The sequence below is a fragment of the Sus scrofa genome, chromosome 6 (genome assembly GCF_054392235.1).
Source record: "Sus scrofa isolate SSC_HxYL_T2T_F1_AM1 chromosome 6, Sscrofa_HxYL_maternal_Yorkshire_Landrace_v2.0, whole genome shotgun sequence".
NCBI classification, from domain to species: Eukaryota; Metazoa; Chordata; class Mammalia; order Artiodactyla; family Suidae; genus Sus; species Sus scrofa.
In genome coordinates this window covers 168,618,261-168,644,311 of record NC_139388.1, presented here as the reverse complement: position 1 = coordinate 168,644,311, position 26,051 = coordinate 168,618,261, and the positions used below count along the sequence as shown (strand labels likewise).

The 26,051-nt window shown below is 42.5% G+C and overlaps 2 protein-coding genes and 1 long non-coding RNA gene across 37 annotated transcripts in view; 2 read left to right on the top strand and 1 right to left on the bottom strand.

Annotated features, from left to right (window-relative positions):
- STIL (STIL centriolar assembly protein) overlaps positions 1–12,133 on the bottom strand; it is a 67,703-nt gene extending 55,570 nt beyond the window's left edge. For 13 of the 33 annotated variants that reach the window (XR_014808391.1, XR_014808390.1, XR_014808385.1 and 10 more), the window contains exons 1-2: positions 11,527–12,133; positions 11,269–11,393 (exon numbers count right to left, since the gene is read on the bottom strand). The gene's annotated coding sequence lies outside the window, so the exon portion shown is untranslated. Of the gene's footprint in view, positions 1–1,382; positions 1,471–2,267; positions 2,387–11,268; positions 11,394–11,526 lie in introns of those variants that run through there. The other 20 variants (XR_014808393.1, XR_014808388.1, XR_014808387.1 and 17 more) reach the window with 3 other exon arrangements.
- LOC146402988 (uncharacterized) lies at positions 1,799–7,940 on the top strand. The gene is made up of 3 exons (XR_014808395.1): positions 1,799–1,907; positions 4,535–4,709; positions 7,880–7,940. It is a non-coding gene; the product is annotated as an uncharacterized LOC146402988 (long non-coding RNA).
- Positions 12,134–12,264: 131 nt separating the features above from the next.
- CMPK1 (cytidine/uridine monophosphate kinase 1) overlaps positions 12,265–26,051 on the top strand; it is a 35,966-nt gene continuing 22,179 nt past the window's right edge. The window contains exon 1 of one of the 3 annotated variants that reach the window (XR_014804884.1): positions 12,265–12,596. Coding sequence is in view for 1 of the 3 variants with exons in the window: in NM_001444761.1 (NP_001431690.1) it covers positions 12,426–12,596 (171 nt within the window). In the remaining 2 variants the exon portion in view is untranslated. 3 annotated transcript variants of the gene reach the window in all.

Below are 26,051 nucleotides of genomic sequence, written 5' to 3'. Positions count from 1 at the left end.
TTGTGATGGAACATGGTGGAAGAAAACATGAGAAAAAGAATGTATATATATGTATAATCAGGTCACTTTGCTGTACAGCAGAAAATGGCAGAACATTGTAAATCAACTATAATAAAAAACAAAAACAAAACCAAAAACTCCCTCTTGGAGGTATCTGGACTTCACCTGGTTTTTACAGAATGCATGTTTTAAACTCAAAAGATCTTCTGTGCCACTTGGTGGTCATGGATAACAATATTCAGATTGACATTTGTAATCCCAGGGGGTAATAAGTGCCATTTTTCTTCATTAAACAAGAGCCTTAAAACACATATTTGTCTATTCTTCCTTTACACATTAAAGAATGTTGATCTATTTCTTATTTTAAAAAATCCATATGAGATAGTTTATTTTGAGAGTAATGCACAAGCAGTTAAAGCTAGTGAAACTAAAACCACATAACACCCTTGTTAAATAAAAAAGATAAAAGGCAAAAAAAAAAAAACAAAAACAAAAAAACAAACCCACACAACACCCATACCTAGCAAAACATATTCTCCCTGGATAATGGCATCACTGTGTATCAAATGAAAACCATTAAGTCATCCTTAACTCTCCTTCTTCCCTCTTCCCCCATACAGATTCTGTCTTTACACCCCCACCACCTTGGTTCTTGACTTCATCAGGTCCCACCAGATTTTCTTAAATGTCACCACAGTACTGGTAGAAGGGTACTTCTATATAAATCTGATCAAATTATTCTCCTGCTTAAAAAGAACTCTTCTTTATATGTAGAATAAATGACTTTCCCGACATGGCCCCATCCTATTACTCCAACCTTATCCCTTATTCATCCTGCCATTACAAAGTGAACGGCTCGCAGTTTCAGAGTTTGAGCATCTTCGCACGCTGGAGGTCCCTTTTACTCGGAATGCCCTGGTAAATCTCCATCGTCCTTCACAATCCAACCCGAATGTCAACTCCCCTGTGAAACCATCTCCTAGACACCACGGTGGAGTTACTACCGCCTGTGTTCACATACACAGAACTTTCACACTTTCTTGTTTATAGGTTACCTCCAGTAGACCACGAACTTGAATTCAAACGTTCACTGATTACTCACTATATAGCTGTCCAAGTGTACAGGGCTTCCATCAAGTTTTCACAGTAAAAACTTTAAATGGCACGGTATCAACTACAAACCTCGTTCACACACCTAAGTACAAACGATTCCCAAGGAATTCGTGGTCCGCTTAATTTATTTCTCCCACTTGTTTCCCTTCACTGCAGCAGTCCAGGTTCCCAGAGGGCTGGATCTACTACAAGGCCCTGAATGTTGCCCACCCTTCTTCCCCAGACCCGCCGCCGCCCCTCGGGGAAGCGAAGCACAAAGCCCCACTCACCACAACCTCCGCGGAGTCGAGGTTTGTTTGTTGGGCCAGAACAGAGGTCGGCTCCAAGAAGTGCCTCCGCCGACTTCGCCCCGCCTCTGGGACGTTGGGGTCGCGGGAACCAGGGCGGCAAACACAATCTCGTGAAACCGAAGACCGCGCCACGCCTGCTCACTGGTCAGAAACCCACCCGTCAGTGAGCAGAGGCGGTGCTGGAAGCGTCACGCGTGGTCGCCGGGACGTTCTTATGCGCCAGCCAATCAGCGCTCCGTATCGGTGCGCTCCCGACCAATCCCAAGCCTCCGTGGAGAAATGAGTGCGCCTCTGGCTCCCCAGGAGCAGGTTCCCGAGGATTTAAACAGTTCAATTACGCCAACGGTTAAGTTCCGGGGTGGGGCGGGTCGTGCGCACGCGCACTGAAAAGTCCAGCTTAGCTGATGAGTACGGCAGAGGAAGCCGGAAGTGCCTGCTCCCCCGACCGTCACTAGGCTACTAGAAGCGAACCAAACCCTTTGAACGGACAGAAAGAGCCAGGAGGTAGATTTCTCCCAGTTCCTTTCCTATGAAGGGTCCTCTCAATAACATAAGATTTTAAAATAATTTCTTCCTGTTCGAGCAGAAGAAAACGTGACTTAAGCCATTTATACCTATCTCCACAACTAATATTGGGATTATAGATGGTATTAGTATTATATATATGGCATATTGCATTAATATTAGTGTGATTATTTATAGTTATCTCCAGAAGTATTATTTGTAATTGAGCCTTCTCTGCCACCATTATCTTATATGACGGTCCTAACAGCCAAAATAGGTATTACTACCCCTATTGAACGAGAGGAAGTAAAATATCACACAGCTACTAAGTGCAAAGTCCAGATACAAAATGTCACTTACTTTTCTCTAGATTTTGTTAGTTTCCTGAGCAATATGGAACTATCTTCAAGTCTGAGCTGCATTTGTAGGCTGTCTTGTTCTGAATGTGTCCATCCTTTTGATAGAGTGAAAACACCATCCTGAAAAATGTATCAAACCAGCCGAGAAATATATGCTCCATAGTGTCATTCTCTGCTTTCCTGGAAAAATTCCTAGACTCTAAGGCACACAGTTTAAGAGAAATGATAGTGAGTCCTCAGTTCTGGTGTGAGAGCAAGAAGAGCCTCAGACAGTGATGCATGTCTGACAAAGTTGGCTGAGCCAGTGGGGAACTCTGGCGCAAAGAGGGTCCATTCAAGGAGTCCCACATTAGGCAGAAATGGCTAGAACTCTTGCTCCTCTGTCATTGCCTGGGGCTTCCCACAAAGAGCAGGTGCCAAAGTTAAGGCAGATTTGGAAGGTCATAAGAGGCTGTCAGCCAAGTGTACTCTGCAGCTAATTGGCAAGTTCCTTCTGGAGAGAGATCCAAGTGGCACACTTTGATGGCTGCCAAAGTTTACATTAAGTGCAAAGGCCTTGGGGTGGGAGTTTGCTGGCATCTTCAAGGAAGAGCAGGAGGCCAGTATGTGCTGAGCAAAATGAGTTATAAGAATATCAAGTTGACAGAGGTTGAGGAGAGGTGTTGGCAGATCACATAGGGCATTACAAGGACTTAGCTGCACTCTTTTCTGGGGGTCTTTTTTAGGGCTGCACCGGGGGCATATGCAAGTTCCCAGGCTAGGGGTCAAATCGGAGTGGCAGCTGCCGGCCTGTGCCACAGCCACTGCCATGCCAGATCTGAGTGGTATCTGCAACCTACATGGCAATGCCGGTTCCTTAACCCACTGAGCAAGGCCAGGGATTAAACTGTCCTCATTGATACTAGTCGGGTTCATTATTGCTGAACCACAATGGGAACTCCTTAGCTGCACTCTTGAGCTATATAGGAAGCCACTGGAAGATTTTAAGTAGGGAACTGACAAGATATGATTTTTGATTTTAAAAGGATCACTATGGTTGCCAGATAGAGAATAAAATTATAGGGGGCAAAGGCAGCAACAAGACCAGTTAGAAGGTTGCTGCAATAACCTAAGGGAGAGATTGATGACTTGAACCAGAATGTAGCAATGGAAGTGGTAAGAGGTAGTTGGATTCTTTATGCATGTTGAAGGTAAACTCAACAGGATTTGATTACACATTGAATTTAGGAGGTAAAAGAAAAGGACTTTGCATGGGCCCCTCATGACTTATGGGTTTTTTTTAGAACTATTTTAAAATATCTGAAAGAGTAATGTAAGATGATATAAATTAAGAAAAAAAGGGAAGGGGCAGGTCTAACACAAAACTCTCTACTCCTTAAGTGGAGGTTGGATATAATGACATCCTCCCAAAGTGTTTACTATGTAAAGGAGCGGGAGAAAGAGTAACTTTGCAGTGGAGAAAGCTGACCAACAGTACTTCAGCCAGGTGATCAAAGCCAACGTTAAAAGTCATCCTGATAGTATATATAATTCATATGCTGTGATGAAAATGGCACTTCACCTCTGTGGTCTTCCTTCCAATAACCTATAAACCCAGACTTACCCTGAGAAAAACATCACACACATTTCAATAGTGGGGAATCTTATTAAATACCTGAATTGTACTTGTCAGAGCTGTCAAGGTTATCAGAACAAGGAAAGTCTGAGAAACTAGCTAGGAGGAGCCTGAAGAGAGATGTCAACTAAATGTAATGTGGTATCATGCTTGGGATCATGGAACAGAAAACTGAGCCTTTGTTAAAAACTGAGAAAATCTAAAACAAACAAACAAACCAAACAAAAAGCTATACACTTTAATGATAATGACCAATATTGGATAGTTAATTGTAACCAATGTACCATAATAAATGTTAAAAATAGGGGAAACTGGGGGGGGGGGGTTATAAGGGAACTCTGTACTATATTCTCAATTTTTCTGCTAATATAAAATGGTTCCTAAGAACGAAGTCTATTAAAAAGAAGAAAGGAAAGGGTAAGTGGAGAGTTGAAGCATGTGCTAATTTTTTGAACAATAACAAGATAAAATACCTCCTTTTTGGTTAATAATAATTCAAATACCAGACTTCAATTAAGCATTTTATTAGTAGTAGATTTCTAAGCAGGATATACATTAAATGCTATGCACTGAGTAGGTATTTTTTGAATTGAATGAAAAATAACTTCTGATTCCATTTTTGTTTTTTGTTTTCCTTTTTACGGCACCTGCAGCATATAGAAGGTCCCGTGCCAGCGGATGAACTGGAGCTGCAGCTGTGGCCTATGCTACAGCCATGGCAACACCTGATCCAAGCCACATCTGGGACCTACAGTGCAACTTGCAGAAATGCCAGATCCTTAACTGGAGCAAGGCCAGGGATCAAACCTGCATCCTCACAGAGACAAGGTCAGGTCCTTAACCTGCTGAGCCACAGTGGGAACTCCACTGGCTCCATTTTTGGACTGGAATGACTCAGACTCATATTTAAGAAAACTTGGCTTTTACGTTGGGACTTGGGGGTGCTACGAACAATGGCTCTAGGTGTAATGGAGCTCTTAGGTGATGCTAAGCAGCCTACAGGTTGTTGATTACTAATGAAGTTATGGATATCGCTGATTGCTGGGCAGCTTCATTTTGAACGGTGAGGGGTCACTGTCTGCCCACTGAGAGGCCAGATTGCTGTGACGTTCCTAAGGGCTAGTGCGTGAGATTTACTGGTCTGTTGTGAGAAAAACTGGTGATAAGGAAAAGCACTTCATTTTATGGACATGGAAAGAAAAATCAGGAAGGATTATATTTAATTTTGAAATTGATTTGTAAACAGACTTCTGAACCAACATCAAATATAGATTAATGCACCTATAAGATTCAAGCCAGTTCTGTTTAATCATGTCATTGTCCTAGAGCCATAACTTGTTAACCAGAATATTACTTCCTAGCTCAAACTAAGTATTCGTGGAGAATTCTTTTTCAATTATCCAGTCTTGTAATTAAATAATTTTGAATGAATTGCCTTTCATTATAACCTGTTTGAATTTAAAAGGCATCATGATAATTTAACTGAGTGAAGGTTTTTACTAACTATTGTGGGAAAATCTTTAATAAGGTTTTTAATGAAGATGCCTTGGTTTTGACAAGAATGGGGGATATGGGAAAACTTGGCTTTGCCCAGGATACTACATATTAATGGAGGTGAGAGCAAAGTGGACAAACCTATTACTGGAGTGGAGGGGGAGGGAAAGCCAAGCATCAAAACAATAAGCAAGATTACTTGCTGAGTTATGGAACATTTAGTCCTAGTCTAATAGTAATATGAAAATGTATTTATGCTAAAATGGGGAGTAGTGATGCTGAAAATGATGCTAGGTTAAAGCTGGTTAGATATTATGCTGAATAGATTTATCATAAATAGTAATAGCATCTGATGTAACCAAGATGGTTGGGTCCCAGGCATTATTTTCCCTAAATAGTTGCATGAATAAAATGTTCCCAATCCAAGGTGAAAGAAAGGAAGGAAGAAAGAAGGGGAAGGGAGGGAGGGAGGAAACCGAGAGAAGTCTGAAGTGCTTTTCCTTAGATATTAAAAAAAATTTTAATTATAGTATAACATAACAAGCATTGGCTTTGGGGATCTGGCCCCAATTCTGCCATTTAAATCCTTTGTTTTTCTTTTCAGGGCCGCACCTGCGGCATATGGAATTTCCCAGGCTGGGGTCGAATTGGAGCTGCCAGCCTACCCCAGAGTCACAGCAATGCCAGATCCAAGCCACATCTACAACCTACACCACAGCTCACAGCAACACTGGATCCATAACAGACTGAGTGAGGCCAGGGATGAAACTCTCATCTTCATGGATACTAGCTGAGTTCTTAACGTGCCAAGCCATGACAGGAACACCCCAGTTCTGCCATTTAAACTCCCTAAGATTGATTTTCCTCCTTGGCATGTTTCACGTTATCATTAAAAAAAGTTAATGCATAATGAGTGTGAAAGTTAAAAGACTGCCCTTATATTATCAGCACATTGGCAGTGCTAATAAATGGGCAACGCACTGCTGTAATAAAGTGTACGTACATCAAGATCAAGGGCATGATTTGTTAAATTAAGAAGAGAATAAGCTTGGAGTTTCCATCATGGTGCAGCGGAAAGGAATCCGACCAAGAACCATGAGGATGTGGGTTTGATCCCTGGCCTTGGTCAGTGGGTTAAGGATCTGGTGTTGCCGTGAGCTGTGGTGTAGGTACAGACGCGGCTCGGATCCCGCGTTGCTGTGGCTGTCGGGTAGGCCGGCAGCTATAGCTTTGATTCAGCCCCTAGCCTGGAAACCTCCATATGCCAATATGCCATGGGTGCGGTCCTAGAAAGCAAAAAAAAAAAAAAAAAAGAAAGAGAGAGAGAAAGAAAATAAGCTTAGTGAAATAAAATCTACAAAGGACCTACTACACATTAAGCTTTGTGCTAGATAGTGTGGGGAATTTGAAGGACATGACAAGCATAAAATGAGGAAGGCACACTTTTATAGGTGGGGTAATAAGAAGTAATTATCCAAAGCAAATATGAATTACTGTTAGATTGTAGACCAGTTTAAATAGACTGAATATATACTGTGCTATTCTTTGACCCCTGTTTATATATATTTGTCATTTCAACACACCATGGAATTGCTATAGATATCGACCCCTACAGAGAAAAGCTGCCAGTCTTATTTTTCAAATTTCTTTTTTCTTTCTTCCTTCCTCCCTCCCACTCTCTCCTTCTTTCTAATTTTTAGGGCTGTAGGTGCGGGATATGGAAGTTCCCAGGCTAGGGGTCGAATTGGAGCTACAGCTGCTGGCCACAGCCACAGCAACACCAGATCTGAGCCATGTCTGCAACCTGTGCCCTAGCTCACGGCAACTTCGGATTCTTAACCCACTGAGTGGGGGCAGGGATCAAACCCACGTCCTCATGGGTACTAGTCAGGTTAATAACCCACTGAGCCTCAACAGGAACTCCTTATTTTTCAAATTTCTAAGCACTTTAATTTGCTTCACAGAGGGCCATTTCTAGTATGTCATATTTTTTAAAAAAGTATGAATTTCTTGCACAAACAGGCTACAAAGAAAAAAAATGTAAAGGGAAAAATTAAACCAAAATTCTACATCCTAACACATCAGTTGTTTCCATTTTTCCTTATTCCCTTTTAGTCCCTGACCATGTGACATGGTGTTTATGATTAAACCTGGTAAGTGTTCAGTGTTATAAACCCTGAATTGCCTGCTAATAGGCCAGTCATGTGAACTAAAGAACTACTGTTATCACCAGGAACAGGGAAGTTGGAATCAGTTACCAGTTCTGCCCTTATTTACTAAATTTCTCCAAACACGAAACTTTCCTTTTCTCTGTTTACACTTCTAAGCTAAGCTGGACTGCTGCTTTTTAAATAAAAACAATGCAGCTTTGCTTTTAGGGAACATCATATTTTTAAGGGGGATTGTTACTCTGTCAATTTATGCAAAATTCCTTTGAGACTCAAACCTCTTGGGAGATACAATTTATGTGTCATGTTGACTTCTTTTTTTACTTATTTTTTTAGAGCTTGGATCGTTTGGAGTAAAGAGTAGAACAATCAAATAAGACACATTGGTAAATTCTCTGTAAGTACTGGCTAAGCTGGTTTTTTTTTTTTTTTTTTTTTTTTTTACCGTCATCCTGATTTTGCAAACAAGGAAACTGTAGGTATGACTAAACTACCTAGGCCTGCAAAGTTAATAGGCAAAGATGCTGGAATCTCCTTTCACTGGTCAGCCTGCTATTCTGTTGTATGGAGTAAGCTCAGCTGCCAGAGTCACTCCCAGGAGGGTAGTGTATTGTCTGTTGCCAGATTTGGCACATCAGCTTTGAAAAGACTATGTTTCCTTTAACCAATGCTCTTTGAATTTTGATAAAAGGTCCTTTGATAAAGCATTATGGCAATAACCATGCAAATCTAAGTAACAGGACTCTTCATCTCAGAAACTCCATTAAGCATGAGGTTATGTAATGGGCTAAACATTCCCTTCTGGAAATAGACAACAATATAATAGACACCTGTGAACACTTGAATGCAAAGCATATGACCTGCTCCCCACCCACCTATGCCACCTGCATGCCCCCTGTCTTTGCTACAGCACCCAACTGACCCTAGAAACCATTTCCTAGGTATACTCAAGAAAGATATTTCTGGAATTACAATGGAGCAGTTGCCAAAGACCATTGTAGATAGAACTTGAGTGGCAGCAACCCAGTTATATATTCTGTTTTTGTTTTGTTTTGTTTTGCTTCTTAGGGGTGCACCCACAGCATATGGAGGTTCCCAGGCTAGGGGTCAAATCAAAGCTGCAGCCACCAGCCTGCACCCCAGCCACGTGGGATCCACACCACGTCTGTGGCCTACACCACAGCTCACCGCAACTGATCCTTAACGCACTGAGTGAATCCAGGGATTGAACCCGCATTCTCATGGATCCTAGTCAGGTTCGTTAACCACTGAGCCACGAAGGGAACTCCCAGTCATATATTATATTCTAAATCTTCCAAGGACCCTGGAGTTCCCTTCAGAGAGTAAGTCATGTAACAGTAACACATAGTTATTCTGGATAAAGAGTAATCGGACTTTGTTTCTTCTCTCAAGGAGCTCTAAATCCACTGTGGAAATACACAATATTCCACAGTGCTACAAGAGAAGTAAACAGGGGACCCAGTAAGGAGTAAGTGGGTGTAGAGGAACGGTGGTGGTAGTGGGTGTAGAGGAATAAAGAGGGGCACTTAACCCAGTCTTGGGAATTTAGAGAGCTTCCCAGAGGAGTTGAAATCTGAGCTGAATCCTGAAAAATGAACAGCATATACCAGCAAAGAGGTGCGGCCAAGAATAGGAAAATGGGAGTGCCCATCGTGGCGCGGTGGTTAACGAATCCGACTAGGAACCATGAGGTTGTGGGTTTGATCCCTGGCCTTGCTCAGTGGGTTAAGGATCCAGCATTGCCGTGAGCTGTGGTGTAGCTAGCAGACATGGCTCGGATCCCACATTGCTGTGGCTCTGGTATAGGCCGGCGGCAATAGCTCCGATTCAACCCCAAGCCTGGGAACCTCCATATGCCACAGGAGCAGCCCTAGAAAAGGCAAAAAAAAAAAAAAAAAAAAAAGGGAAAATGAAAGTATGGGAACAGATATCTGGCTCTAAAGGGCAATTTATGATAAAGAGGACAGATAAATGGTGACAAGGCCCTACTTCTTAGGCCCCTGGAGATTTCACAAGGGACATAGATAGGTATACTCTGGGAATACATTGAATACATGCCCCAAAGATCTAATGTACTTGAGAAATAAACACACATGGGTAGGAGTGGATTTTGAGGATAGCTCTTGTTATATATCTTTCTGAGATCAGTCTTCTAGTCTGTAACAGAACTTACTTTGAAGGGATTTATGAGTATGGAACTTTTTAAACTCAGAAAGGATTAGTACTGTATAGAAAGAAAGCATATTTTGAAGTTATGCATGCTAAGTTTGAATTTGACTTTGCTACCTACTGTTTATGTGGCCTTGAACAAAGTACCTTCAGTTCCTGGCTGTTTTCCCATCTGAAAATGAGAGTACTAACTTCAGAGCATTATGAGGATTTTATAAGGCAAGGCTGATGTTCAGCCAACACACAACTGGTAAGGTTGTATTGGTGGAGAAAAGTGAATTATTTCCACATGAGTTGGATAGTTACTCCCCTGAGAACTCTGGGTGTCCTTTTCCTCTCTTCTGGGACACCTAGGACGTCTTCATGACCCAGCAATTAACAGGATTGATGCCCCACACAACAAATACTGGCTCAGAAATCTCTACAAATATTCTCATTGTTCTGATTATTTAAAAGTTTGACTATCGTCCAAGAAATAAGTAATGTAAGTTAAATGCTTGGCACACAGAGGATATTCACTAGGTGCTAATCAAATTTATTCACTATGGAATCCATCTATGGGTTTAGGTAGGGAGTGGCCCTCTACTAGATGACAGCTATTTATTCAATACATATTTATTGAGACATACTGAAAGTCTGATTGTTTGCATCTTGGTGGAACTCATGGCTTTTCTGTCACCTTCAAGGAGTAGGAGCACTAAAATGAGGCTAAAGCAAAGTTAATTCTTTGGGGACAAATTCGGACCAAGATGCTAGGAGTCAGGCCTTTCACCACAGACAAGCAGAGGGATTAAATGTTTGAGCATCAGTGTAGCATGGTGTTTCTGATGAATCCTGGCCTCCCTGGCTTGGCTCCAAGGGATTGCCCGGTGTCCTCCCTTCCTCTTCTCCTAAGGTGATAGTTCCCTTTCTTTACTGAGAAAATAAAGTTATCAGATAGGAAAACCCTTCCTACCTTCAAAACTTCCTGTAACTCTGCCCTTCTTGTAATTCCTGTTACAAATGAACGTCTTCCTCTGTACGACCTTGTACAAGATCTCAGGCCCTCCATGTGCCCTTTGGATCTGCTCATCTGATTTTTCTTCTCAAGAAGTTACCTCTCTCCCTTTGTATCACATCATCCCTAGCAGCTTAAACACAAGCTCCAGTACAGAATTGACCAACACAACTTTTTGTGATGAAAGAAAAGTTCTGCAGGTGCACCGTCCCATACAATTTCCACATGTGACCACTGAACGCTTGAAATGCTGTTAGTGTGACTGAAGAACTGAATGTTTGTTTTAAATGTAATTAATTTAAATAGCCACATGTGGCTAGGGCCTACCACATGAGACAGCATGGCTCCTTCTCCCATCCTAAATAAAACTTTGCCTTGATCCTTACTCTCTTGTTTTCATTTTCTCGTCTCCTATCGCTTCCATTTTCAATAGGGCTTCAAATTAGATAGACATAGTGTATGATCCGCTTTGGACAAAAATGCAGAGTTCCTAAGTCCAAAGTCTCTTTGTTGCCAAATCCAAGTTATCCATACTCACCTGCTCTCTCTCTCTCTCTCTCTCTGCTTTTTAGGGCCGCACCTGCGCATTATGGAAGTTCCCAGGCTAGGGGTAGAATCAGACCACAGCCACAACAACTAGGGAACTCGGGATCCAAGCCGCATCTGCAACATACACCATGGCTAATGACAACATCGTTTACTTAACCCATTGGTGGAGACCAGGGATTGAACCCACATCTTCATGGATACGAGTAGGATTCGTTTCTGCGCCACAAAGGGAACTCCCCGTACTTACCTGCTTTTAAAACAATGTTCACTATGTGAACTGGAGTCTACACCACTACAATCCCCAGGTCCAGCAAGAACCACATGCTTCTGGTTTTCCTCTGATCTTTCCGGCTCTGCTTTCCAGACTCCTGAAGAAGGCTCCTTCTCCTCTTTTAAAGATCTAGTCACTAAGACTCATTTCTTGGACTCCTTTTCTTTTCCCCGAATGCACGGGGCAGGGAAGTGGAGTTATAGTTCAAAGGGCTTCCCATAGCCAAGAGAACATAATCCAGACTTCTTGCAGTCATCAAAGGGCCTGATCTGCCATCAGCCGGGTACTGGCCTTTCTTAAGAGTTTCTTTAGGGGTTTGGCACACGCCTCTTCTCTCTCTGTGAGACACTCAGTTCCGTCTTTGCCTAGCTCTGCTCCTTCCCATCCTCAAGTCTTGGCTCATATATCACCTCTTCAGACTGCAATCATCTCGTTATTCCTCCGTTTTGTTCCTTCAAAGCCGATACTTCTATTTGTATTTATTTACTGATTCATGTGATGACTGCTTGCCCCGTGGAAATTCAACTTCGAGCTGGGACAATGGATCTTACCTCCCCGTGGGTGACGTCCCGGAAGCCAACTCAGGCCAGACACAACCAGGCGCAGGACAAACGGCCCGCGGACTGAGCGCACCAATCAGCCAGCAGAGGGGCGGGGAGAACGCGGGCTGACGGGAATGCTGGGCGCCGCGGGGCGGCCCACGGACGCATAGCGGAAGCCCCGCCCCTTCCGGCCGCGGCGCGGACGCCGCGCAGCCACGGCGGCGGGGCCTCGGCGGGCGCCGGCTCAGCCCGCCCCCTTCTCCGCGCCCCGCCCCGCGTCTACGCCTGCCGGGCTGCTGTCAGCTCCCTCGGCGTGCCACCAAGCCGAGGTGCATGCTGAGCCGCTGCGGCTGCCGGCTGCTGCACGTCCTAGGCCTTAGCTTCCCGCTCCTGACCCGCCGGCCGCTTTTCCTGTGTCCGCACCGCCTCATGAGGCCGAAGGTCGTGTTCGTCCTCGGAGGTCCCGGCGCCGGCAAGGGGACCCAGTGCGCCCGCATCGTCGAGGTGAGGCCCGGACAGCCGGCGGGGTCCCTGGGCTTGACCGGACGCCGGGCCGGTCAGTACCGCTGCGCGCGGCCGTCTGACCTCCCCTGAGCCGCGGACTACGAGTCCCGGTGACCTGCGCAGCGCCGGCGTGGCGGTGGTCGAGGGTCCGCCGGCGCGCGGCATGTCGGGACTGGTAGTCCGCATCCGCCAGCCTGGGGGCGGCTAGAATGGAGGGGGTCCGTTTGGGGTCGCTTTGTTCCTGCGCCCTCTTTCCTTACATTTTGGGGACTAGATTCATCTCGAGAATGGTCTGGGAGAGGGATCCCGGGAGGGTCCGCTTCGAGGGACCCCGAGCGCGCAGAGGTCAGTGTGTCGCCGGTTGTGGGATGGGTGGAGGCGGCACCAGCGTCGATGTGGCTTCGAGGCTGGGTGCGCCCGGCGTTACCTGAAACGGAGACTGGTTTTTCCACCCCACCCCTTCCCGCAGGCCCTCTAAAGTCCTAATCGTCAGCTAACTGGTCTTTACCCTGGACAGGAGCCCCGGAGGACACGGCGTTACGTTAGGTGTTCTTCGATCTGCTGCTTGTAGCACTTTCTGAACCCATCACTAGCAGCCCCGAGGCTCAGGTAGTTGTAGAGGTTCGTGTAGAGAGGTTCGTGTAGTTGGAAAAGCCGTAGAGTATGAGATCAAACTTCAACCTTTGGCCCGGCTGCCAACTCACACGTAGTCCGTGGCCAGGTCACTTCCTCTCTCCTAGTCCTAGTTGTCCCCTCCAAAACAATGGAGGCTGTGCACACAGATTTAAACTCAATATGAAATGCCTCTCAAAACTCTAAAATGGTGTTACTTTTTTTTTTTTTTTTCCACTCCAAAGCATAATAAAGTTTCCGGTTCAATTGTTAACAATTTTTGAACAGATACACGGTTAGCTGCAGTATGGATGAAAGGCTTATTGAAGAACCTGGGCAATGTTTGGGAGAGAAGGAAAACAGAAGGTATCTAGAAGCAAGAGGTGACCAGTGATTTGTAACATAGCAAAAAATCATTCTGAGCTCCGTGACCAACAGAAGTTTTGACCCAGAACTTTTAAAATAATTTCCTCCTCTGTTCCACGATATGACTTTTTATTAGCTTTGGGATTTTACTCCTCTCCCAGGTTGGTACAATCCATCCTTGTCCTATATTTTTTCTCTAAAGAGCATTAAGAAAAAGGCAGATGGTAACATCTACTTGATCATATGTTATACAGCTGTATTTATAATTGTTAAACATTTTTAGGAATATAAGTGGAATTAATTCAACCAAAAAACATAAATATTTTTTCTCCTCATATTTGTTGGTTCTTTTCATTTAAAAAGAAAAATGACAATTGGGTGATTTCAGGGTTTTATTCTAATAACTCTTACATGTAAATAGGGTAAGGAGAAGAGACTTTAGAGTCAAACAGATAAGGGTTCAAACCCTGACTGTTCCATTTACTATCGTTTTAGTTCCAGAGAAGTTGTTACTTTTAGCTTGGGTTCCTCTCTTAAAAGGGAGAAATTGTACCTATCTAGTATGGTGTTTGTGAATGTTAAATGAGGTAAAATATCTGACATACATAGACAAAAGTGATTTCTTCCTCTATTTTAGACTTTTCTTAATTTATGAAACGGGTTATTTTTACTTTGAAGTACACTGTAGTATTACTTTTTAAAAATTGGTTTATGGCTGATGTATTTGAATGCACTTAAATATTGTATTTCTGAATCATAACATGACTTTAAACATCCACACCCAAACTAACAATACCTATCACTGGAGTTCCCTTCGTGGCTCAGCGGTTAACGAACCCGACTAGGATCCATGAGGACGAGTGTTCGATCCCTGGCCTCGATCAGTGGGTGAAGGATCTGGTGTTGCCGTGAGCTGTGGTGTAGGTCAAGGGATTCCAAGTTGCTGTGGCTCTGACATAGGCAGCTCCAATTTGACCCCTAGCCTGGGAACCTCCATATGCTGTGGGTACGGCCCTAAAACGACAAAAATAGTAATAATAATAATGATACCTATTACTCCACCGGATTAAAAATAATCTACACATTCTGTAGTGTTTATTCTTTACTTTGTTCAATAATGGCTGATAACATTTTAAACCTGCTAATTAACAATTATAAGATTTCCATGATGAGAAATCCTATAATGTTTTATCTTGTTCTTAAAATTTCAACAATTATATGAGCTTAAACTGTTTTAAACTGTTATCTCTCAATTTGAAATTGTAAATAATTCAGTAGTTGCTGTCTCCTAGCTGACAAAACAATGGACTATTTGTGGTCAGTTAAGCTTAGATGGTTGTTTTTTTTTCCTCTTTGTGAGTCTCTTTGCATTTTATTATACCAGCAAATGTAAGCCGAATCCCAAAAGATTGTCATTTTTGGAACTAAATCTTTTTCTGTAGGGAAAAAGTTATATAAGTCAATATAATTCAATATAATTCCCCAACTATCGTACCCCTGCTAATTTAGCTCACAGCATACCTGAAATGTGGCTGAAATAGAATTGTTTCTTTGAAAAGGTCACATTGATTTCCAGCTCAGGCTGCCAGAAGTACTTCTTTGGGCCCTCCTACAGAGCCCAAGATATCTGGTCCTTTAATGTCCTGGGACATTGCATTTATGGATGAGGGTGTCACCAGAGGGAAGTGGTGCTTGTTTTTGTTTCTGTTTTTTTCTGACTGAATTCTTCCTCTGCTTCTTGTTCTCCCAGACCTTAAGAAAGAAAGACAAGGAGTTCCCGTCGTGGCGCAGTGGTTAACGAATCCGACTAGGAACCATGAGGTTGCGGGTTCGGTCCCTGCCCTTGCTCAGTGGGTTAACGATCCGGCGTTGCCATGAGCTGTGGTGTAGGTTGCAGACGCGGCTCGGATCCCGAGTGGCTGTGGCTCTGGTGTAGGCCGGTGGCTACGGCTCGGATTAGACCCCTAGCCTGGGAATCTCCATATGCCGAGGGAGCGGCCCAAGAAATAGCAAAAAAAAAAAAAAAAAAAAAGAAGAAAGACGAGTTGATGCAGTATCTTCGGAAAGTGTTGTAAACTGGGAAGGAAAGGTTTGAGAGGTTTGAGGGAGGCTTTGAAGTTGAATTTAGTCTATGTATTTGAACTGATCTTTATCAGTTTTATTTATTTTCCAGCTAATTTCTTTTAAATCTGTGTCCTCTCATACTCCGTTTGTTTTTGAAAATTAGCCATTTTCTAAATCAGGGCAATAAATAAAGAGTTAAATGCTCAGAGTAGAGTTATTGTGAAGTAACTTGTTAGTAAAATCGTGATGGGGATACCTTGTCATTTTTGAATTTTGAATTTTTTTATTTTTTTGCTTTTTAGGGCCGCACCTGAAGCATATGGAAGTTCTCAGGCTAGGGGTCAAATCAGAGCTGCAGCTGCTGGTCTACACCACAGCCACAGAAACTGCAGGATCTGAGCCATATGCCACCTACACTGCAGCTCCTGGCAATGCCGGATCCGTAACCCACTGAGCGAGGCCAGGGATTAAACCCGAATCATCATGGATGCTAGTTGGGTTTGTCACCCGCTGAGCCATAACGGGAACTCCAATTTTTGAATTTTTTAAGTTAAGCTATATTTGTATTGTTTTGGCCCAAGAAAAATTATGGTGCCAAGACCTAAACTTATCTGAAAATAACAACCACAATTGTCGCTGGGATGTTTAAACCTACCCTTTTAAAGACGGCGAACATTTTGCTTACATGAACAAAGTATGCTGAAGCTTATATCCATGCCAAATTGCTTTCTGTAGCAGCCACAGAAAAAACATCTTCTGTGTTAAAACTTCTTCCAGGAGCTGTATGAGTAACTTATACTTTGTATCCTACCTGCTGTCCTTAGAAAGTTTGACTTTAAGTATGTAGAAATCAGAAACTTGATTTTGTTTATCTTTCTGTCTCCAGTGTTGAACATTGTGCTTGGCACATGATAGGTGATTAATAAATATTCTTTTATTTATCTAAGACACCAGTTTGTCCTGAAGATGTACAATTTTTAAAAAAATTAAGTCCCTAGGGGGCGCCCAAGTAGCAGTTAGTGCTCCTAATTTCAGGACCAGAAGTGACTGAATGAGACTGAACTTGTCTTACTCGGATTTCCCATGTAACACTTAAGTTTACTCTCAGTGAATAATTAGTATAGTTGTAAAAATGTACTGAGCATTCTAAAAATTTCAGTCTCCTGATTACAAATCCCCAAAGCAACAGATAGGAAGACCCATTGGGTATGAAGCTTGCTTAAGAATAAGCCTTTCTGGGAGTTCTCTTGTGGCATAGTGGTTTAAGGATCCAGCATTGTCACTGCAGTGGCTTGGGCCACTGCTGTGGCACAGGTTCAGTCCCTGGCCCAGGAACTTCTACATGCGCAGGTGCAGCCAAGAAAAGATGGGATGTCCTTTTGATGGGATAGACTGGAGTAAGAGGTTTGGTCTGGTTTTTAAAGGAAAGTTTAAATTGTATGTGAAAGAGAGTCCACAGAATTCTTGACTCTTCTGAAGCACCACCCTTTCATTAAATGTAATTATAATGTGGGGTTTTGCTGCTGCTGTTAAGGATTTGAAGGAGGGGAGAGTACATTCAGATTATTTACTATCCTTACTTTTGAAAACTTCATTTTTTTCTTTCTATTTCAAGTTACAATAGTAATATATATTATTGGGAAATGCTATTCTTCTCTAATCCTGAGGTCACAAGGATTAACTGTCTGGTATTAACCCTTTCTCAATGGAATTATTCTGGGTTTGTTTTGTTTTGTTTTGTTTCCAGTCTTTTTAGAGCCACACCCACAGCACATGGAAGTTCCCCGGCTAGGGCCTGAATCGGAGCTGCAGCTGCCAGCCTACACCACAGTCACAGCAACAACAGATCCAAGCCATGTCTGCCACCTACACCACAGCTCACAGCAACACCGGATCCTTAATGCACTGAGTGAGGCCAGGGATTGAACCCGAATCCTCATGGATACTAGTCAAGTTATTTACTGCTGAGCCACTATGGGAACTCTGGATTATTCTGGGGTTTTTTTGCTGTTGTTATTGACTCTCATGGCTGTCCTCTCAGATTGTTACACATATAGACTGAATTCATTTGTATTAGTAGCTGCAGAATAGTCCATAATATGGATGTTATCCTAGCATGGTTTTAACCATTGCCTGCTATTAGTGGACATTCAGGGTAGTTTCCAGGGATTTTCAATAAACTTCATTACAAATATAGCATTGCATATGGATGCCTTTATTTTTGCAAGGAAGATTCTTAGAAGTGGGATAGCTGGGTCAGAAGATAATGTGCTTTTTTTTTGAAAGTTCCTGGGCTTGGGGCTGAATTGGAGCTTCAGCTATGTCCTGAGGCTTAATGGGAACTCCAGCATTTTTCATTTGCATGATAATTTTCAGATTACTTTTCAAAAACATTATACTTAATTGCATTTCTATCAGTAGTTATGTGATTTTTTTACTAGGGCTGGGAGGTTATCAGTCATTTTAATTTTTGCAGATTTGTCAATCTCTTCAAAGTTTTTGTGAGAAAAGTCCTCATTTTTTCCAAGAAGTCTACTAAGGTGAAGTGGTATAATTAGACCTAAAAGTTTCCCCATACTTGTTATTTATTCAGAAAACACCTTGTGAGAACTAGGCACTATGATAGTTGACGTAAATAAGACACAATTGTGTTGTCAAAAGTTTACAGTGAATGGAAAGATGTGGGAGTTAATCAGTGACTATACTACAGGACAGAATGGTGAGTCCTATGACATAAATAGACCAAATAGACCATTTAGATAAGACATTTACAGTTCAGTGGGTCAGGGAAGGCTTCCTGGGGGGTGGTGATAGGTAGGAGCTCAGGTTTGAAGGACAGTAGGAAGGAAGCAGCTGCCAGGAGGTGTAGAGGGGTAGGGAACACTTAGGGCAGAGTTACCATTGCAGAGGGGACTCTACAGATTTCAGTTCTGAGGAAAGCTTAAGGAGAGTAAAGCGATGTAAGTGAGATTGACCCCGAAAACGCATCCTAAATGTTCTATTTGTGGGGGATACTGGCTTCCAAGGGCTCTCAATTTAGGGTGGAGGTAGATACATAGTTAATAGAATTTCACAAGACAAGAGGAAGTATTTTTGCAAACATTATGAAGTTTACATTAAATTGTTTTTGAAACTGCTTATCTTTTAGTTTTGCCTCCCTCACTAGACTGTATGTGTTCAAGGGTGGGGATGCTGTCTTTCGCTGCTGCTCTTTCTACTGCGTGCTGTTTGAAATGCCTACTTAACTTTCAGTCTTGGCTTAGTACAGAGATTCCTAGACATTCCAATTCATGGTGCCCTCGGTGTTTTAGCAATTTTTTTTCACAAACACCCTAGTCCAAAATAAGTATCTAATATAAGTAATTAGAACCAAACAATACAAGCATTTTTCAACAACTTAGTTAGCTATGTAAGGAAACAATACATATAAGGTCAAAGAAAAAGGAACATCTTTATTTCAAGAAACCACAGTCACTTACTATTGGGATATAAATGCCTGCTGGGCGCTGCACAGTTTCTTACACCTTGGAATCAGATTGGATACTTCCAGCCTCATTTCCTTTTCCATGTTAATTTTTATGTGCTTATTTTTATCATGGCAACTGCACACCACAAAGTCAGCATCACAAGGATGTGTCTTCAAAAAGAATCTGCTGTGATCTGAAGTTGAAATTGTAAATGGCCCTGAGCTGATAGTCCACATGGTATCTAAGAGTTGTCAAGACCTGCTCTGTTCCCCAGGGTACTTTTGTGCTCCAAAGTGCTTGGGTATGCAGTGGGGGAACCATGAGGTGAAAGTATTATTTCCTCAGCAGAACTAGCCCTCACATTTTTTTTAGTTCAGATTTTTCTATCATGGGCTCTCACTCAGAGCACTTCAAAACATCTTCTAGTTTGTAATTCTTTTTTTTTTTTTTTTTTTTTTTTGGCTGCACCCTTGGCCTCTGGACGTTCTTGGGTCAGGGATCGAACTCATGCCACAGCAGAGACCCAAGCTGCCGCAGTGTCAGTGGCAGGTCCTTAACCCACTGTACCACAAGGGAGCTCCTATTAGTTTGTATTGCTTTTGTCCTTTATAATAGTTAACAGGGTTTTGCTGTTGTTGTTGTTGTCTTTCAAGGCCACATCCACAGCATATGAAAGTTCCTAGGCTAGGGATCAAATCAGAGCTGTAGCTGCCAGCCTACTCCACAGCCATAGCCACCCTGGATCTGAACCGCGTCTGCAACCTCCACCACAGCTCATGGCAATGCCAGAGCCATAACCCACTGAGCGAGGCCATGGATTGAAACCGTGTCCTCATGGATACTAGTTAGATTTGTTTCCACTGAGCCACGACGGGAACTTCTTCTTATTCTTGTTTTTTGATGCATGACTGAACTGGCCAAAAATGAAAGGAGTAACTCAAATTCAGATAAATCAAGAAAGCACAAATTCAGAGGAGAAAGAGAGTGCTAGAGGTGTGGCTGCCTGGGGACTTTCTCCGCCCCCAAATCACAAATGACTATAGAGCCAGGGATTTCATGGGCCACAGAGTGGGGCAAAGAGGCAAAAGACTGAGGCCTTAATAGGATTGGGGGTCAGATCAGTGAGCTCTGCATAAAGTCAGAACTCCTGAAGGATGATACCCTGAGTGCCTGAACCGACAAAAAGAACCCAGCATGTAGAGAAAACAGCAGAATTTCCTAACCACAAGCCCATACTAATTAAAGAAACTTCTAAAAGATATACTTCAAGAAGGAAAATGATCTCAGAAGGAAGATCTGAGGTACAAAAATAAATGGTTAGTAAAGAAACTGGTATGTGTGCAAACTATTCTAAACAAACATTTGTTATGAAACATTGGCACGTCATTTGTGGGGATTAAAAAAAAAGTCAATATAGAATTAAAATCCTAAAAACACAGAACTGAATAGAAAACAGAATTAAGTGTGTTAAGGCATTTGTACTCTATGAGGGGAGAGTAAAAATAGCATTAAACTTAACTAATGTGTGTGTTTTAAATTTCTAGGGTAACCGCTAAAAACAGACTGTATGGCTTCCAAAGTAGGAAGAAGGGAAAAAAAAATCTCAAGTTGCAGGTTGAGGTAGGAATTCCCAACTTGGCTCAGCGGGTTAAGAACCCTGCTAGTATCCATGAGGACTCCACCTGGCCTCATTTGGTGGGTTAAGGATCTGGCGTTGCCATGAGCTGTGGTGTAGGTCGCAAATGTGGCTCAGATCCAGCGTTGCTGTGGCCGTGGGGCAGGCCGGCAGCTATAGCTCTGATTTGACCCCTAGCCTGGGAACTTCCATATGTTGCGGGTGTGGCCCTAAAAAAGACACAACCCCCCCCCCCCCCGCCAAAAGAATCCAGCTACAGCAGCTTGGGTCACTGCTGCTGAACCATGGATTCAATTCCTGCCCTGGCTCTGTGGGTTAAAGGATCTGATGTTGCTGCAGCTGAGGCTCAGATTCAGTCCTTGGCTTAGGAACTGCCACATGTCACAGGTGTGGCCATTAAAAAAAAAGCGAGATGCCTCTTCTCAAGTCTGCTCTACCTCAAAATCCCTCTTCAATATCAGTTCTTCCTCTTCTCCTTACTCGCATTGAAATCTACTTGATTTACATCCTTTGGGTTGAAGATTCTGTGACAGTAATTGATCTGAACACCAGGCAGTAGTTAAGATGCTACTAGGCGAGGATTGCAGTCGCTGAAGACCTCCTAAAGGCCCGTAGGAGTACAGTATCTTAACGGTTGTCTTTCTGAATTGAAATTCAGAGCATTTCAGAAAAGCCACTCCAGTAGAGGGACTTTTAGACCAGGTGAGGAAGGGTGGAGATAAGGAATAACCATCTTATTCTTTGTGTCGTGTTAGCCTGATCACACGCACTCACTCTTGTTAACTTTAAAGCTAATATTTTTTAGCCCGGTTACCATGTGAAAATGTATTTACTCTAACATTTCAGTTACTTGAACATGACAAATTAAGAACATTTTTACAGACTAAACATGCGATAAGAGCATTTTGAACTCAATAGAGAACAGGTGTGACTGGATGTATTGTTTGCCAAGAGTTTTATGCTGCCTGGTGAACAAAGCAACAAAACAGCACTTTGGTAAAGGAAGAAGCCTCAGTTGTTACCTACCATTCTCTGAAACTTTTGCTTTGAAAGTCCCCCAAAACATATGTTTGTGGTTGGTTTCCATCCGTCATCTCCAGAAGACACGTAAGTTGGTTCCCATTTATCATTAGGGTATCCTATACCAATAAGCAGTTAAATACGGCTAATTTGGGGGTCCACAGAAGACTGCTTCCCTGCTCACTTTCTGTTTGGAACTTCCATGACCATAGGTCATTGGTGTTTGCCATTGGAAAACTGTGTGTTTAACCTATAGGACTCACCTTTATAATTAAGTAAAGATGAGGTAGATAATAACATGAATTTCTGTTGGTCTCCTGGAAGTAGAGATGCAACCCAGAAGATGTTTTATTATGTAACTGGGTTTTTTTTTTTTTTTTTTTTTTCTTTTTTTGGCTGCTCTTGCAGCATGTGGAAATTCCCTGGCCAGGGATGGAATTCATGCCACAGCAGCCACCCCAGCTACTGCCGTATCAGTGTCAGATCCTTAACCCACTGTGTCACAGGAGAACTCAGGGAATTAAGAGAAAGTGTATTGGAGTATAGTTGCCTTACAATGTTGTGTTAGTTTCTGGTGAACAGAAGAGTGAATCAGTTATCTGAATATATATATCCATTCTTTCTCGGATTCTTTTCCCATATAGGTTATGACAATATGGAGTCGATTTCCCTCTGCTGTATATACAGTAGGTCCTTATTGTCTATTTTATGTGTGGTAGTGTGTATATGTTAATCCTAAATTTCTAATTTATCCCTCCCCTCCACATTTCCCCTTTGGTAACCATAAGTTTGATTTTGAAATCTGTGATTCTCTTTTTTATGTAAATAAGTTATTTTGTATAAGGGACATCAAATACTTGTCTTTCTCTGACTTATATTTCCCTTAGTATGATAATCTCTGGGTCCAGCCATGTTGCTGCAAATGGCATTATTTCATTCTTTTTTTATGGCTGAGTAATATTATGTTGTATATATTTTTGTATGCCACATCTTTATCCATTCTTCTGTCGATAGGCATTTAGGTTGCTTTCATGTCTTGGCTATTATAAATAGTGCTGTGACGAACGTTGGGGTGTTATTATGTAATTGGGAATTGACTTGATGGTTAGTTTAGGGGTTTTTTGTGGCGTTGTTTTTTTGTTTTTGTTTTTGTCTTTTTAGGGCCACAGCCTTGCTCGGCATATGGAGGTTCTCAGGCTAGAGGTTGAATCGGAGCTGTAGCTGCCAGCCTACACCACAGCCACAGCAACGCAGGATCCAAGCTGCATCTGTGATCTACACCACAGCTCATGGCAATGCCAGATCCTTAACCCACTGAGCAAGGCCAGGGATAGAACCCATGTCCTCATGGATTCTAGTGGATTTCTTAACTCTCTGAGCCACAACAGGAACACCTAGTTTAGGTTTTTAAACCGGAAACTTTTGTTACTTATTTGACTTTTGGGTGAGGCAAGTGGAAAATGGAAATGGTTTCAGAAGTGGAGAAAGGCAAAAATGAAGCAAACAAAGCAATGACAGTCAGGCTGGCTGAATGTTTACTTCGATGTCTATCACTTAGGAATTACCCCAGAGGTCCACTGTGGAATAGTAGTCATTGAGAGTCAGGAGACCTGGGTTCAAGAGCCAGTTCCCTCTCTGCTACTGGCAAGTCAGCTTATCTTAGTTTCCCCTTTGGTGAAATGCGGGTTTGAAAGTAGGTGGTTTTGCCAGCCCTAAAACAGATCTGAATCCTGAGACTTGTGTTAGATAGTATGTAATATACTGTATTCGTATGTAGTCACATTCAAGAGGTAAAGCATCCTAGTCACTGTGAATGTGTGCGCATTCTTTACCATTCTATGTCGTGTGAATGGGAGCTCCAAGGAATTGCATTTCTTTTTTTTTGGCAGCACCTGTGGCATGCGGAAATTCCTGAGCCGGGTGTGTGTGTGTGTGTGCGCGCGCGCGCGCGCGCGCCTGTCTGTCTGTCTGTCTGTCTGTCTCTCTGTCTCTCTGGCGTTGCTATGGCTCAGGCTGGCAGCTACAGCTTTGACTCGACCTCTAGAGTGGGAACTTCCATATGCTGCAGATGTGGTCCTAAAAAGACACAAAAAAATAAAAAATAAAAAATTTTTTAAAAAAGAATGTATATGCCATACAACTTACCCATTTAAAATGTGTAATTCGGAGTTCCCAGTGTGTGTGTGTGTGTGTGCCTGTCTGTCTGTCTGTCTGTCTGTCTCTCTGGCGTTGCTATGGCTCAGGCTGGCAGCTACAGCTTTGACTCGACCTCTAGTGTGGGAACTTCCATATGCCGCAGATGTGGTCCTAAAAAGACACAAAAAAATAAAAAATAAAAAATTTTTTAAAAAAGAATGTATATGCCATACAACTTACCCATTCAAAATGTGTAATTCGGAGTTCCCATTGTGGAAACGAATCCGTCAGTATCCATAAGGATGCAGCTTTGATCCCTGGCCTCACTTAGCGGGTCAGTGATCCAGCATTGCCGTGAGTGTGGTGTAGGTTACAGACGTGGCTCAGATCCCACGTTGCTGTGGCTGTGGTGTAGGCCGGCAGCTGTAGCTCCAATTCGACCCCTAGCCTGGGAACCTCCGTGTGCCTCGGGTGCAGCCCCGTAAATAAATAAATAAATAAAATGTATAATTCAGTGGTCTTTGCATGTTACATTATTTTTTTAAAATTGTGGTAAATATATCATGAAATTTACCATTTTGACCACTTTAAGTGTACAGTTCAGTAGCATAAATTGCATTCACAGTGTTGTGTAACCATCACCTTTCTAAAACTTCTTCATCACCCCAAACAGAAATTCTGTACCATTAGGCAATAATTTCCCGCTCTTCCCTTCTCCCATGCCCTAGTAACTACTTTGTGCCTCTGAATTTGCCTATTTTAAATACATTACATAAGTGGAATCATGCAATATTTGTCCTTTTGGTACAGCCTCTTTAACTCAGGGTGTTTTCAAGTTTCATCCATGTTAAAATGTATCAGAACTTCATTCCTTTTTATGGCTGAATAATGTTTCATTGTATGTATATATTGCATTTTGTTTATCCATTCATCTGTTGTTGGATTCTGGCTGCTTCCATCTTTCCACTATTGTGAGTAATGCTGCGGTTACCATTGGTGTACCAGCATCTGTTTTGAGTCTTTGGGGTAAATAGCCAGGAGTGGAATTGCTGGATCTTATGATAATTCTGTTTAAGTTGTTGAGGAACTGTTTTGCACAGCAGCTGTGCCGTTTTACATTCCTACCAGCGGTGTGAAACCACAGCAGTATGTGGTTTCTTTATCCTCACCTGCACTTCTCATTCTGTGTTTGATTTTAACCACCCTACTAGGTATGCAGTGCTATCTGGGTTTTTTTTTTTTTTTTTTTTTTTTTTTTTTTTTTTGCTATTTCAGGGCCGCACCTGCAGCATATGGAGGTTCCCAGGCTAGGGGTTGAATCATAGCTACAGCTGCTGGTCTACACCAGAGCCACAGCAACATGGGATCCGAGCCACATCTGCGACCTACAGCACAGCTAACGGTAATGCCAGATCCTTAACCCACTGAGCAAGGGCAGGGATTGAACCCACATCTCAGGATCCTAGTTGGATTCATTAATTGCTGAGCCACGAAGGGGACTCCTGGTATCTGGTTTTGATTTGCATTTCCCTAATGACTAATGAATGCTGTGAGCCTCTTTCATGTACTCACTCATTGGCCATTTTTTTCAAAATAGCCATCCTAATGGGTGGTTTTGATTTGCATTTCCCTGATGATTAAGGATGTTGAGCAACTTTCCCATACTTACTGGACATGTATATCTTCTTTGGAGAAATGTCTATTTGGATCTTCCATGCTCCGCACCCCCAGAATACTGCATTGTAAAAATTTTCTTTTGTAATTTTAGAAATTGGGTTATTTATCTTTTTATTACTGAGCGGTAACATTTTTAATGTATATTTTTGGAACAAGTCCCTTATCCAGATAAATGATTTACAGAGATTTTTCTCCTGTCCTTGGGTTGTCTTCATTTTCTTGGTAGTGTCCTTGGAACCACAGAGGTTTTTAATTGTGATGAAGTCTAATATCTTGAACTTTAGAACATGCAGTGTGCTTTCTCTTGCCTATGGTACAGTGATTGAAAGATTGATAAGGTGAGGCCAAAACTGTAAAAGAGGTCTAACTGGTGTCTGTGTTATGCCTGGGACTGAGAGCTGAGCTGGAAGAGAGGATAATGGTAGACGGGAGCAAAGAGCGGGAGTAGCAAATTCCTGTTACTTCCTTGACTGATTC